Here is a 14835-nt window from a genome sequence, read left to right as displayed (position 1 = left end):
ACTGATTATTTACAGGTATTATACCAAAGGGACTGATTACTTATGCAACCCATCATCTTGGCTTTTATAGTTTTAATTAATGTATATCAAGTTGTAGAGATTTACTTTCAGTTTGAGTCTAAGGAAGATCATTTTAGAAATTTTATACTAAGTAGCCTGATTTACTTTTTGTATTTGACATGCCATAAACAAATTAAAATGTGTGAAATACCAAGGGGCTGAATACTCTGGCAAGCCACTGTATCAGCGGCCTTCAACATGCCTCAACATGTTGTTAACTTATACAAAACTTACCCACAACTTATCAGATGCCAGCATTTTTAATAAGGTCGGCATACACTGGCTAAAACGTCAAGGTGTGGCAGGGGTGTCACAGCCTTATTCCAAAATGGATGAAACTTATTTTTTCCTCAAAATTCTACACACACACACATATATATATATATATATATATATATATATATATATATATATATATATATATATATATATATATACACGTGTGTGTGTGTGTGTGTGTGTGTGTGTGTGTGTGTGTGTACTTACTCTTTGAAAGTGCCTGTGTCTGGATCTTCCGTCAATATGTCATGTAGTGCTTCCACACAGATATTAATAATGCCACAGAACTTGTCCTGGATCACACTGATAAAAATAAATAAAAAAGATCAGGAATCATTACTTACAACAGCATTACATGCATCACTAGATAAAGCCCACATCAGAATTAAGAGCATCATATTAGCCATATCCCAACACAGACAGTGGCTCTCTAAAGGGTCATGCCAATGTGAGTGTCAACCATTAAGGGTAGAGTGCAGTGAAAAGGTTTGTGGCCCTTTGAGCTTTGACACATTTATTTTTTCTAAAATTAAGCTCTTTAATCTTTATTTATTTAATAAGGTTAGTCCAATTGACATCGAGATCTCTTTTGCAAGGAAGACCTGGAAAATGATAAAGCTTACAGTTCACCTAACCTGCATGTCTTCAAATGTGGTAGGAAACCGGAGCACCCGGAGGAAACCCACACAAACATGGAGAGACCATGCAAAATCTATACAGAAAGGCCACAGGTGGGAATTGAACCCATGACCTTCTTGCTGTGAGGCAACAGTGCTAACCACTAAGCTACTGTGCTGCTTTAACTTCACACTGAAAACAAACCTGGGGTCTGGAAAAAAAAGTTTACACACGTGTGTTTTCCCCATTAGTACAATGAATCTAAAGCAACACTTTTACAGCCACTTTCTTCAGACAAGTTAGGGGATGGACACATGAACATTTCCGTGTAACTGAATATATATTACACTTTATTTACATCAATCATTATAAAACAGAAACTGTGGTACTGTATGGTAAATCGGGTTCAAGGAGGCAGCTCTCAAAATTGAATGACGTGCAAGAAGTTGACAAATGAAGGAAGTCCAGAACTATCATAAAACGTATGCCCAAAGTAATACTGATTTAAACATTTTAGTTGTTAAAATTATTATTATCATTAACATTAGAAATAGCAGCAGTATGAAAAATGTCTTCAAAAGTGGACTTTTAAGCAAGGAGTGTTTCCATATGGTTTGCAGTCTCTGAGCAAGAACAATCGAGCATTTGTGACGTGGAAAGCACAACCTGATTGAGCGGTAAGAAGGTTTTATGAGCGTATTTTATGTTATCTCATCCTCAGAAAGAGATTTTAGGCATATTTTGGGAAGCAAAAAAAAGAGTGTTTGTTGTTAACGTGTCTTGAGTCCTTGATGTGTTTTTAGCGAGGGTACTCGGAACAGACTTTGAAAGAAAAGTTTAAAAATATGTTTGCCATGCAGTATCAGTTGTCACCACACTGTGAGCATCAAACACACACAGGAACAGACACAGACAGCAAACAAGCAGACATTATGAGAATAAAAATAAAAATAAATCAAAATACAGAGGTTATTCTAAAAATCAACTTCTGAACATTTTGAACATGGTAAATGTTGTATCTTGCATCCAGCCTTGATTTTTTTCATCAGGACAGCATCAGTGCAAAACGTGCCTTTAGGCAGCCCAATTGACAGAAATCTGTCACAGTGACAGAGAACTTTAATCCCTGTAAATATGAATGAAATTGGTCAACTGTTTCTAGCGATATCACGCTAAAAAGGGTGTCAATGACAATAGGTTGAATATCTTGCTGTGACCTTGAAATTGAATCCAAGGTCACGTAATCAGGTTGTCTCGGGATAAGACACGTACACGCTTATGCTAAATATGAATGAAATTGGTCAACTGGTTCTTGATATATTGTGCTAACAAGAGTGGCCATGACGATATTTTGAATATATTGCTGTGATCTTGAAATTTAACCCAAGGTCACCTTAAATGATTGGTGTCTGAGGCTCACCATAGTACACCCTTAGGCTAAATATATATATGTGAAATTGGCCAAATGGTTCTTGAGATATCACGCTAACAAGTGTGGCAATGACAATATCTTGGATATGTTGCTGTGACCATGAAATTGACCTCAACGTCACCGTAATCGACTGGTCTCGGAAGATAATCCAAGTACACCCTTATGCTAAATATGAAAGAAATTGGTCAGCTGGTGCTTGATATCACGCTACCAAGCGAAAATTGAAGTACAGACCGACATGTTGATCCCTATATCCTGTATATCACACAGGGGGATAATAAAATAGATAAACTGATTTGAAGAGGTCTGATACGATACTGAGAATGTGGACACAGCTCCTACTGGTCATACAGAGAATGGGTCGTGCGTTGCAGTGGTCTCTTTACCATACTCTGGTAACATTCCCCTCAGAACACCACTGGGGACATGGTCATGTGCCTTTTCAAAGTCCACAAATCACATATTAGACTGGATTTGTTTCTGACAGGTTTTTTATTTCAATATACAGTGGGGTAAAAAAGCATTTAGTCAGCTCCTGATTGTGCAAGTTCTCCTACTTAGAATGATGACAGAGGTCTGTAATTTTCAACATAGGTACACTTCAATTATGAGAGACAAAATGAGAAAAAAAAAATCCAGAAAATCACATTGTAGGATTTTTTTAAAGAATTTATTTGTAAATTATGGTGGAAAATAAGTAACAAGCAAGATTTCTGAGCTGTTGAAGGACACCAGGAAGAAAATTGTAGATGTGCACCAGGCAGGGAAGCGTGAATCTACAATAGTCAAGCAGGTCGGTGTGAATAAATTAACTGTGGAAGCAATTGTAACAAAATGGAAGACATACAAGACAATTTCAATTTATTTTCCTTTATATAGTGCCAAATCACAACAGAGTTGCCTCAAGGCGCTTCACACAGGTAAGGTCTAACCTTACCAACCCCCAGAGCAACAGTGGTGAGGAAAAACTCCCTCTGAGGAAAAAAACTCAAGCAGACCAGACTCAAAGGGGTGACCCTCACCCCTTTGCTACAAACATAAATTACAGAAATAATTCACAGAACAAGACCATTGATAATCTCCCTTGATCTGGGGCTCCATGCAAGATCTCATCCCGTGAGGTCAAAATGATCATAAGAACGCTGAACAAAAATCCCATAACTACACAGAGGGAGCTGATGAATGACCTGCAGAGAGCTGGGACCAAAGTAACAAAGGCTACACACTACGCAGAGAGGGACTCAAATCCTGCAGTGCCAGGCGTGTCCACCTGCTTTAGCCAGTACATGTCCGGGCCTGTCTGAAGTTTATGATCCAGAAGAGGATTGGGAGAATATCATGTGGTCAGATGAAACCAAAATAGAACATTTTGGTAAAAACTTAACTTGTCGTGTTTGGAGGAAGAAGAATGCTGAGTTGCATCCCAAGAACACCATACCTACTGTGAAGCATGGGGGTAGAAACATGCTTTGGGGCTGTTTTTCTGCAAAGGGGACAGGACGACTGATCCGTGTTAAGGGAAGAATGAACGGGGCCATGTATCGTGAGATTTTAAGCCAAAACCTCCTTCCATCAGTGAGAGCACTGAAGGTGCAACATGGCTGGATCTTCCAGCATGACAATGATCCCAAACACACCACTCGGGCAACGAAGGAGTGGCTCCATAAAAAGCATTTCAAGGTCCTGGAGTGGCCAAGCCAGTCTCCAGACCTCAACCCCATAGAAAATTTGTTGAGGGAGTTGAAAGTCCATGTTGCCCAGCGACAGCCCCAAATAATCACTACTCTAGAGGAGATCTGCATGGAGGAATGGGCCAAAATACCAGCTACAGTGTGTGCAAACTGGTGAAGACTTAGAGGAAACATTTGACCTCTGTCATTGCCAGTGGTGGGCACACTTCCGATAATCTGATAACAGATAATTATCAAAGATAATGTTTTCATTATCGGATTATCTTTTTAGATAAATTTAAAAACCATCATCGGACTAATTATCTTCCGATGAATTACCGTCCGATAACTTTTAGACCGATAATGTACTAAACTAAGCTGAACAGTGAAAAACATTGTTAAAACTGTTAAAGCTGTTGAGACCTACCTACCTGTTAAAAGTTTCCTAATAAGCATGTTGTTCTACCCTCTGCAATCAGAAACCACTCTATCGTCTGCAGTGATGCCGGTAACGCGTTACTCTAATCTGACCACTTTTTTTAGTAACGAGTAATCTAACGCATTAATGTTTCCAAATCAGTAATCAGATTAAAGTTACTTCTCCATGTCACTGTGCGTTACTATTATTTTGCATTGTGGGTCGATAGCAGCATTAAACTTGGTCTGTGGGCAGGAGGTCTGGGTTCGCCTGAACTGCCCACTTTCAGCGAGCTGTGAGCTTTTCATCCACGGTTTTTTGCAGCTGCTCGACTCGTCCTCACCTCTTAAAGTGCGGTGATCAGCACACCTGCACTGAGCTTTACAAAGACATTTTTATACTTTTTTCCCTCCTTTATTTAGAATTCTGAGCTGAGCCTTCTCTGTATCGTCTTGTTAAAAACAGCTGATACTCCGCGACGTGTCAATAACTAACACTATTTTTCACTCAAATGCACCTAAACTCTCTTTCTGAGGACCACATGATGTGAAAACGCAATAAAACTTTCTTACCTGTAAATCTGGTCCTGTTTTCTGCATAAATAAATGTAATCCATTCTTTGTGCTCAAACGCCAAAGCAGGGGTGAATCCAGATGGAATGGGGGTGTGAGGCAAGGATGTGCCCCCCTCCCCCACAACACCCCTAGATTAAAGGTCCAGTTTTGAAGCCGTTTTTTACTACAACTACTAATATTGCTTAAAATAATAATAATTTCGACAAGTAAAATGTTTAGAGAGAATTTAAATGTTAGAAAAATTTTAGAATTTAACAGTTACATTTATAAACAATGTAGGTTTGAAATTGCAAGTTTTACTGTTACAGTGCTGTCAACAGTTAAATATGAGGTCAAGAAAGAGGTCTTTATTTTACTTTTTATAAAACAAGTATTTATTTTCATTGAAGTCAAAGGGTGACTATAAAGTGAGTTTTGGCAAAACAGGTATCATTGTCATGTTGACGTGGGTTGTTGTCGGCAGCTGGGGAAAGTAACTAAAAAAGTAACTAGTAATCTAACTTAGTTACTTTACAATTGAGTAATCAGTAAGGTAACTAAGTTACTTTTTCAAGGAGTAATCAGTAATCGGATTACTTTTTCAAAGTAACTGTGGCAACACTGATCGTCTATAAGCAAAGGAGAACTGGTGACCCCAAAAAAGTCATTTCCTTTAACACCATACTAATATAATCACAATGTCACCAAATCATCCAGAGGCATACATGTTTAACTTATGGTTCAAATTTTAACCACTCATTTTAGACAAGTTATTTAAAATTATTGTCATGTCTAAAGTTCATAAAGTGAAAATATCAGATATATGTTTTAGTTTTAAAGTAATGTGCTAATTTCTAAGGTTTTGTGAGCACATGCTGTGCCAGGTAGCAATGCATTATGGGTAGCATAAGGTAATCTCAGACGTTCACGACAGGACAAATGCATTTCAGACACTCTGTTCAGGGTCCACAGATAACAGCATTAAACTCTAGTGCCTAAAACTCTCGTGAATATATTCTCTGGGTTTATAGACGTTAGTGTATTTGCGTTTGTTAAATTCCACGCATCTTAAATGTAGCAGACACAGATTATCTGGAATTTTGTTTGACATTTTTTCAAGGCCGCTACTGCCATCTACTGGCCAGGAGTGTTCACGGCAGTATTAAACGTCTGGGTACAAGTGTTGGTATTGTCCACTGTCCAGGCGCTTTTTGTGTGCATATATTTGTTAACTTTGTATTCTAAAACTACGGTTAGAAGTAATTCCGACTCCTATCGGTCCACACGAACAAGGTTGGCGCCATGTTTTTAGTTTTTGTGGAAGTGACGACAAGAGAATAAGGCTCCTGATTGGATAGAATTTTAATCAGTACCGCCACCCAAAGGTTTGGCAGACTAATTACAACACATTTATACGGTTCGATGTGGATGGATTTTTTTTTTTAAACGACGTAGTGTAGATGAAGTTTTTTCCCCAAACTGAAAGGGTAAGATATTCGGTTTTACAAATACCCAACAACGTGTGTACATGGCCTTATGTCTGTGAAAGGCACTATATAAATAAATTTACTTACTTACTTACTAATATTGAGTGCACGTTTTACAACATCATAAAAGTTTTAAAACATGCAATTGCGATGACACTTCCAGGGCTCTGTAAAAATGCCTGTTTTTACAAATAAAAATGGAATATTTTACAAAAGCACATTTATCTTTAAACCAACACACGACACACGTCACATTAACGTGTTGGTTTACATAATGGATTACTGAACCAATCACTGTTTAGCACTTTTACCCAGAATGCGGTCTGTGTTTGTTACAAAACCTGAGAATTAGTGCCTTATTCAACATTAAAAGATATATGTTATATTTTAACTTTGTACAAATGACAGAATTGACATTAATGGAGTTATTCTATCAGTATTTTCAAAAAACCATAAGTTAGTATGACTTTATTTTTCAAGACCTCCGCCGGAGCTGGCTTTATGGCTGCTCTTACTGTGCCTCCGTGGTGGGAGCGTTGCTGTACACAAGAGCTTCCAGCAGGGGCAGAATGTTGAAAGAAAAATGATTATGATTAGTAAAGAGTTGATTTCGTAGGTGCTCTCAGGGTTTGTCTGTGCTGCTTCCTGCAGGGGGCAGCATGGTCAAACATTCTTGCTTATTCTTTAGGTCTTTCACCGCTTTTGATGCTTTCAAAAGTGATCGTGTTAAAAATCAATTTCAGCTCTTTAGTAACTGCAAATGTCCCATAGACAACACTGGAATTTAGCGGTTATCGATTATCTGTAACTTCCGATACATTTTTGGGTGGTTTATCGGTTTATCTTTATCAAAGATAACTTTTCAGTTATCTTATTATCTGTTATCAAAGTTAATTTTTTGGTTATCTGTGCCCACCACTGGTCATTGCTAACAAAGATTATGATTATTGAATTGAACTTTTGTTATTGACCAAATACTTATTTTCCACCATAATTCACAAATAAATTCTTTAAAAACCCTACAATGTGATTTCCTGGATTATTTTTTCTCATTTTGTCTCTCACAGTTGAAGTGTACCTATGTTGAAAAATTACAGACCTCTCTCATCTTTCTAAGTAGGAGAACTTGCACATTCAAGGACTAACTAAATACTTTTTTGCCCCACTGTATCTAGCCTTCTTGTGAGATATTACATCACTTATTTCACACCAGACTATCGAATATTAAAATATACTATTCATTTTTTATTTTTCTAGTCATAAATTTAAGTAAGGCAAAGCTGTGGTCTGCTCAAGATATATATCTATATATAAATAAGAGAAATCAGAGATTTCTGACATCCGCCAATCCAGATCCGGATCACCTCCAAAATGCAGTGGAGTCTCCTATGCCCTATTATCTATCCGTGGTGCAAATTTTGGGGAGAATCTGTGAAGTAGTTTTGACATAATCCTTCAAAGTCTATATAAAGGGAACAAAAAAGGAGAGTTCTCCGCGCTTCTGTACAGCACAAAAATCCAGTGCAACCAGATAGAACTTGTAGAAAAGGAAAGCAGCTGGTGCAACACACATCATTGGAACCGTTTGGTTTGAATGAAGAATTGAACTTTACTTGTTTTCAGTAACATTAATATTTATGTTTTTTACTCTGGGTTATTGTCATTTTGTTTGTTCTCTTTTAATTGGGACGGTGTGTCTCTAATTATGAACTAATTATGAATTGAGTGAGTGCCTTGATTGATGGATGGTCACACCCCCTTTACGCATTATGAAACCTGGCTCATGTTAGTATTTAGGCTGCACCATCCAGGTCATTTCAGGACTCTGATGAAGATGTGATTTGCACAAACGTTAGTCTTTATCTATGTTTTCAGCTCATTATCAAACTTTTCAGCACATACTTCTGTGTTGCACCAGCTGCTTTCCTTTCCTTTATAAAGAGAACTCTTGTTCTAGAATCTGGATCCAGATCAAGTTCACCTCCAAAATTCAGTGGAGTCTTCCATGCTCTAATATCTATCTGTGGTGCAAATGTGGTGAGAATCTGTGAAGCAATTTTGAAGTAATCCTTCAAAGCCTATATAAAGGGAAATCTTGTTCCAGAATCTGGATATGGATCACATCCAAAATTCAGTGGAGTCTTCCATGCCCTAATATCTATCTGTGGGGCAAATGTGGTGAGAATCTGTGAAGTTGTTTTGAAGTAATCATTCAAAGCTTATATAAAGGTAAATCTTGATCCAGAATCCGGATCCAGATCCAGATCACCTCCACAATTCAGTGGATTCTTCCATGCCCCAACATCTATCTGTAGTGCAAATTTGGTGAGAATCCGTGAAGTAGTTTTGATGTAAATGGACTGCATTTATATAGCACTTTTCCATCTGCATCAGACGCTCAAAGCGCTTTACACATCAATGCCTCACATTCACCCCGATGTGAGGCTGCTGCCACTCAAGGCGCCCACTACACACCGGGAGCAACTAGGGGATTAGGGACCTTGCCCAAGTCAATGCCCAATGACATAATCCTGCTAAGAGCAATCCTTCAAAGTTTGTATGACATAAAACTCGATCCAGAATCCGGATTCAAGAGTAAAATTAACAGACTAGACAAAAATGAGATGTGAATGACTAAATTAGACAAACTAAAAAGGCATATGACAAAAGACTTAGACTAAATAATAACAAAAAAGTGACTATATTAACACTAGATCATACCAGGCAGGTATAATGTGTGTCAGGATTGGGTTTTTGTTTTCTGGCTTTGGTTTTGTTTTGTTGAGTCTCTTGCTGGGGTGTTTTCCGGTTGGGGTTTGTCTGTCCCTTTTTCTTTTGTCATTCCCTGCTGACTCTTGGTGGTGGGTGTTTCCCTCTCTCTCTCCGATCACGCCCTCTTTCTGGTTCATTCCTTGCACACCTGTTCCTTATCAGCACCTCATCACCTGGGTGTATTTAAGCTCCTCAGTTCTCCTTGTTCTTGGCTAGATTGTTGCGCCCTGTGCCTACTTTCCAGCTCTGTTTTTGTATTCTCGACCTGCTAGCCTCAAGTATGTTATGACTACCTGCCTGTATCCTTGACCACGCATTCTGCCTGATGATTCTCTTTTTGTTACTCTTGTCGGACTGCTTCACTGTGTACCAGACCCAGTTTACTGATTTAGTAAATTGCTTTTACTTAGAGAGTCAGTTGTCTGAGTCCTGCAATTGCGTCCAGCCATATCCGACCTCTAGACCTGATAATGTGATAGTATACAAATAACGAATGTTTATGAGATCAATGGTATGAATATTTTATGTGGTGAAAGCTGGAACATACCATTCAATGCTATGTTCCAGCTTTCGCCGCATGAAATATTCATTCCATTGAAAGGATGCAAAAGCATTCTGTTGGGAAGGTGTCGTAACACGGACCCACAACAGGGGGCGCAAATGAACGGACAATGAGTAAGCCAAAAGGTAACAATTTAATGTTGTGATATTACACAACGAAACGTGTCTTAATTTTCACAGTCAATAAACACCAGGTGACGTGTGGGCAGGCTCGAAGATAGAAGACGCCCGACGAGAGAGAAGCCGCGTCCCACACGGCCTCCACCACCAACGGCCTGAAGAACACCGGAGCCGCCAAGTCCCGAGTCCCCAGGTGGCCTCTGTCTTCGGCTGTCGACCCTGGTACTGCTGGCAGAAAACAGAAAGATGATGTGTGAGTGTGAGTCCGCACACTCAGTAATTAACAGTCCAAACACAGTTGGGAGGAAGCACCTCCACCTCCAACCTAGGAACACACTAGCAGCTCCTGTAACCACTTATCTGGATGGAGTGAGAGGCGAAGACGTCGCTTCTCTCACTGACCGCCAACCCAGTTGAAAGGGCACCACAGGACAACGGCTGCAAACAGATCAGACGTAAGTCACAGTTTAAATTCAGCAGAGAAATTACCTTAGTACTGGTAGTCGATTTCTCGGCGGGGAGGTGGAGTTGCAGTCCGGCTTATATGGTGGTGTAGATGAGTGACAGCTGGAGTAATGAGTGACAGCTGTCACTTCCTCTGGGTCTGGCGCCCTCTCGTGCTTGGGGCCCGCACTCCAAGCAGGGCGCCCTCTGGTGGTAGTGGGCCAGCAGTACCTCCTCTTCAGCGGCCCACACAACAGCATTCTATTTGTTTTGTATAATGGTTAAAATAGATCTTTGTCATTTGATATTTTATTAATTTGCAAATAACAGAAAAAGGACTTAACATTGTGGTGTTCCTCTGCTGCTTACACTCTGCTTAGCAGTCAATCAATCAATCAATCAATCAATTTTATTTATATAGCGCCAAATCACAACAAACAGTTGCCCCAAGGCGCTTTATATTGCAAGGCAAGGCCATACAATAATTACGTAAAAAACCCCAACGGTCAAAACGATCCCCTGTGAGCAAGCACTTGGCGACAGTGGGAAGGAAAAACTCCCTTTCCCTAAGGGAAGCATGTATAAAGTGAATAAAATTGGTCCTAGCACAGAACCTTGTGGAACTCCATAATTAACCTTAGTCTGTGAAGAAGATTCCCCATTTACATGAACAAATTGTAATCTATTAGATAAAAATGATTCAAACCACCGCAGCGCAGTGCCTTTAATACCTATGGCATGCTCTAATCTCTGTAATAAAAGTTTATGGTCAACAGTATCAAAAGCAGCACTGAGGTCTAACAGAACAAGCACAGAGATGAGTCCACTGTCTGAGGCCATAAGAAGATCATTTGTAACCTTCACTAATGCTGTTTCTGTACTATGATGAATTCTAAAACCTGACTGAAACTCTTCAAATAGACCATTCCTCTGCAGATGATCAGTTAGCTGTTTTACAACTACCCTTTCAAGAATTTTTGAGAGAAAAGGAAGGTTGGAGATTGGCCTATAATTAGCTAAGATAGCTGGGTCAAGTGATGGCTTTTTAAGTAATGGTTTAATTACTGCCACCTTAAAAGCCTGTGGTACATAGCCAACTAATAAAGATAGATTGATCATATTTAAGATCGAAGCATTAAATAATGGTAGGGCTTCATTGAGCAGCCTGGTAGGAATGGGGTCTAATAGACATGTTGATGGTTTGGATGAAGTAACTAATGAAAATAACTCAGAACAATCGGAGAGAAAGAGTCTAACCAAATACCGGCATCACTGAAAGCAGCCAAAGATAACGATACGTCTTTGGGATGGTTATGAGTAATTTTTTCTCTAATAGTTAAAATTTTATTAGCAAAGAAAGTCATGAAGTCATTACTAGTCAAAGTTAAAGGAATACTCGGCTCAATAGAGCTCTGACTCTTTGTCAGCCTGGCTACAGTGCTGAAAAGAAACCTGGGGTTGTTCTTATTTTCTTCAATTAGTGATGACTAGTAAGATGTCCTAGCTTTACGGAGGGCTTTTTTTATAGAGCAACAGACCCTTTTTCCAGGCTAAGTGAAGATCTTCTAAATTAGTGAGACGCCATTTCCTTTCCAACTTACGGGTTATCTGCTTTAAGCTGCGAGTTTGTGAGTTATACCACAGAGTGAGGCACTTCTGATTTAAAGCTCTCTTTTTCAGAGGAGCTACAGCATCCAAAGTTGTCTTCAATGAGGATGTAAAACTATTGACGAGATACTCTATCTCACTTACAGAGTTTAGGTAGCTACTCTGCACTGTGTTGGTATATGGCATTAGAGAACATAAAGAAGGAATCATATCCTTAAACCTAGTTACAGTGCTTTCTGAAAGACTTCTAGTGTAATGAAACTTATTCCCACTGCTGGGTAGTCCATCAGAGTAAATGTAAATGTTATTAAGAAATGATCAGACAGAAGGGAGTTTTCAGGGAATACTGTTAAGTCTTCAATTTCCATACCATAAGTCAGAACAAGATCTAAGATATGATTAAAGTGGTGGGTGGACTCATTTACATTTTGAGCAAAGCCAATTGAGTCTAATAATAGATTAAATGCAGTGTTGAGGCTGTCATTCTCAGCATCTGTGTGGATGTTAAAATCGCCCACTATAATTATCTTATCTGAGCTAAGCACTAAGTCAGACAAAAGGTCTGAAAATTCACAGAGAAACTCACAGTAACGACCAGGTGGACGATAGATAATAACAAATAAAACTGGTTTTGGGACTTCCAATTTGGATGGACAAGACTAAGAGTCAAGCTTTCAAATGAATTAAAGCTCTGTCTGGGTTTTTGATTAATTAATAAGCTGGAATGGAAGATTACTGCTAATCCTCCGCCTCGGCCCGTGCTACGAGCATTCTGGCAGTTAGTGTGACTCGGGGGTGTTGACTCATTTAAACTAACATATTCATCCTGCTGTAACCAGGTTTCTGTAAAGCAGAATAAATCAATATGTTGATCAATTATTATATCATTTACTAACAGGGACTTAGAAGAGAGAGACCTAATGTTTAATAGACCACATTTAACAGTTTTAGTCTGTGGTGCAGTTGAAGGTGCTATATTTTTTCTTTTTGAATTTTTATTCTTAAATAGATTTTTGCTGGTTATTGGTGGTCTGAGAGCAGGCACCGTCTCTACGGGGATGGGGTAATGAGGGGATGGCAGGGGGAGAGAAGCTGCAGAGAGGTGTGTAAGACTACAACTCTGCTTCCTGGTCCCAACCCTGGATAGTCACGGTTTGGAGGATTTAAGAAAATTGGCCAGATTTCTAGAAATGAGAGCTGCTCCATCCAAAGTGGGATGGATGCCGTCTCTCCTAACAAGACCAGGTTTTCCCCAGAAGCTTTGTCAATTATCTATGAAGCCCACCTCATTTTCTGGACACCACTCAGACAGCCAGCAATTCAAGGAGAACATGCGGCTAAACATGTCACTCCCGGTCCGATTGGGGAGGGGCCCAGAGAAAACTACAGAGTCTGACATTGTTTTTGCAAAGTTACACACCGATTCAATGTTAATTTTAGTGACCTCCGATTGGCGTAACCGGGTGTCATTACTGCCGACGTGAATTACAATCTTACCAAATTTACGCTTAGCCTTAGCCAGCAGTTTCAAATTTCCTTCGATGTCGCCTGCTCTGGCCCCCGGAAGACAACTGACTATGGTTGCTGGTGTCGCTAACTTCACATTTCTCAAAACAGAGTCGCCAATAACCAGAGTTTGATCCTTGGCGGGTGTGTCGTCAAGTGGGGAAAAACGGTTAGAAATGTGAACGGGTTGGCGGTATACATGGGGCTTCTGTTTAGGACTACGCTTCCTCCTCACAGTCACCCAGTCGGCCTGCTTTCCCGGCTGCTCGGGATCTGCCAGAGGGAAACTAACGGCGGCTAAGCTACCTTGGTCTGCAACGACTACAGGGGCCTGGCTAGCTGTAGAATTTTCCACGGTGCGGAGCCGAGTCTCCAATTCGCCCAGCCTGGCCTCCAAAGCTACGAATAAGCTACACTTATTACAAGTACCATTACTGCTAAAGGAGGCCGAGGAATAACTAAACATTTCACACCCAGAGCAGAAAAGTGCCGGAGAGACAGGAGAAGCCACCATGCTAAATCGGCTAAGAGCTAGTAGCTGCGCTAAGCTAGCAGATTCCTAAAAACACACAAAGTGAATAATGTGTAAATAATTTAGAGGTGATTCAGCAGAGGGAGTGCTTTAGTTAAGGCACGTGAAGATTACACTGTGAAACAAATCGTTATCTAGGTAACTAGCTCAATCTAACTGTGCAGATTAAACAGCTAACAGATACAGCAAAACACCGCTGTGCTCCAGAACAGGAAGTGATACAATACCGCAGTGAGAGCCAACCACCAGTAGAGGCAAGTCAGTCCAACACAAACTTTAAATAGGAGTCCAAATAGCACTGATGTACTCCGTCATGCTGTGCACTAACGTTGTGTACATCAAAAAATAAATAAATAAACACTTTGTGTTTTGTATGTCACGTGACATGGATTATTCATACCATTTGCCATTGTGTTCCATTTACCATGCAAGGTACTATACTTTTTATGCTATTGCGGGGCAGGGGGTCAAACTTTTTGGTACAAAATATGCCCCAATCTGTTACGTGTCAAAGTTCACCTGGCACACATAATAAATTCTCTGAAACACCATCATTAAAATGTTCTAGAAACAGAGAGTGACACTGGTTTAATCCTGACTAAAGAGAGAGACAGAAAAAAAGCACAGCAGATACAGACAATACAGATGTCCAAAATGATTTACTAGAGCCCATGTTCATGTTGATTACTGGCCGTTCCATAACAGACGCTTTGCAGATAAAATGCATGCTGTCAGTGATGATATTAAGCTTCACAAAAAAGAAAGAAAGAACAA

The 14835-nt window shown here is 39.7% G+C and overlaps 1 protein-coding gene across 1 annotated transcript in view; it reads right to left on the bottom strand.

Annotated features, from left to right (window-relative positions):
- Nucleotides 1–14835, bottom strand: part of ipo11 (importin 11) — a 457504-nt gene that overhangs the window by 107467 nt on the left and 335202 nt on the right. Inside the window, exon 28 of the mRNA XM_034170535.1 lies at nt 547–642. Coding sequence (XP_034026426.1) covers nt 547–642 — 96 coding nt within the window. The remainder of the gene's footprint in view (nt 1–546; nt 643–14835) is intronic.

Source organism: Thalassophryne amazonica, chromosome 5, assembly GCF_902500255.1.
Source record: "Thalassophryne amazonica chromosome 5, fThaAma1.1, whole genome shotgun sequence".
In the NCBI taxonomy this organism is placed as follows: domain Eukaryota; kingdom Metazoa; phylum Chordata; class Actinopteri; order Batrachoidiformes; family Batrachoididae; genus Thalassophryne; species Thalassophryne amazonica.
This window is presented reverse-complemented; position numbering and strand designations above follow the sequence as displayed.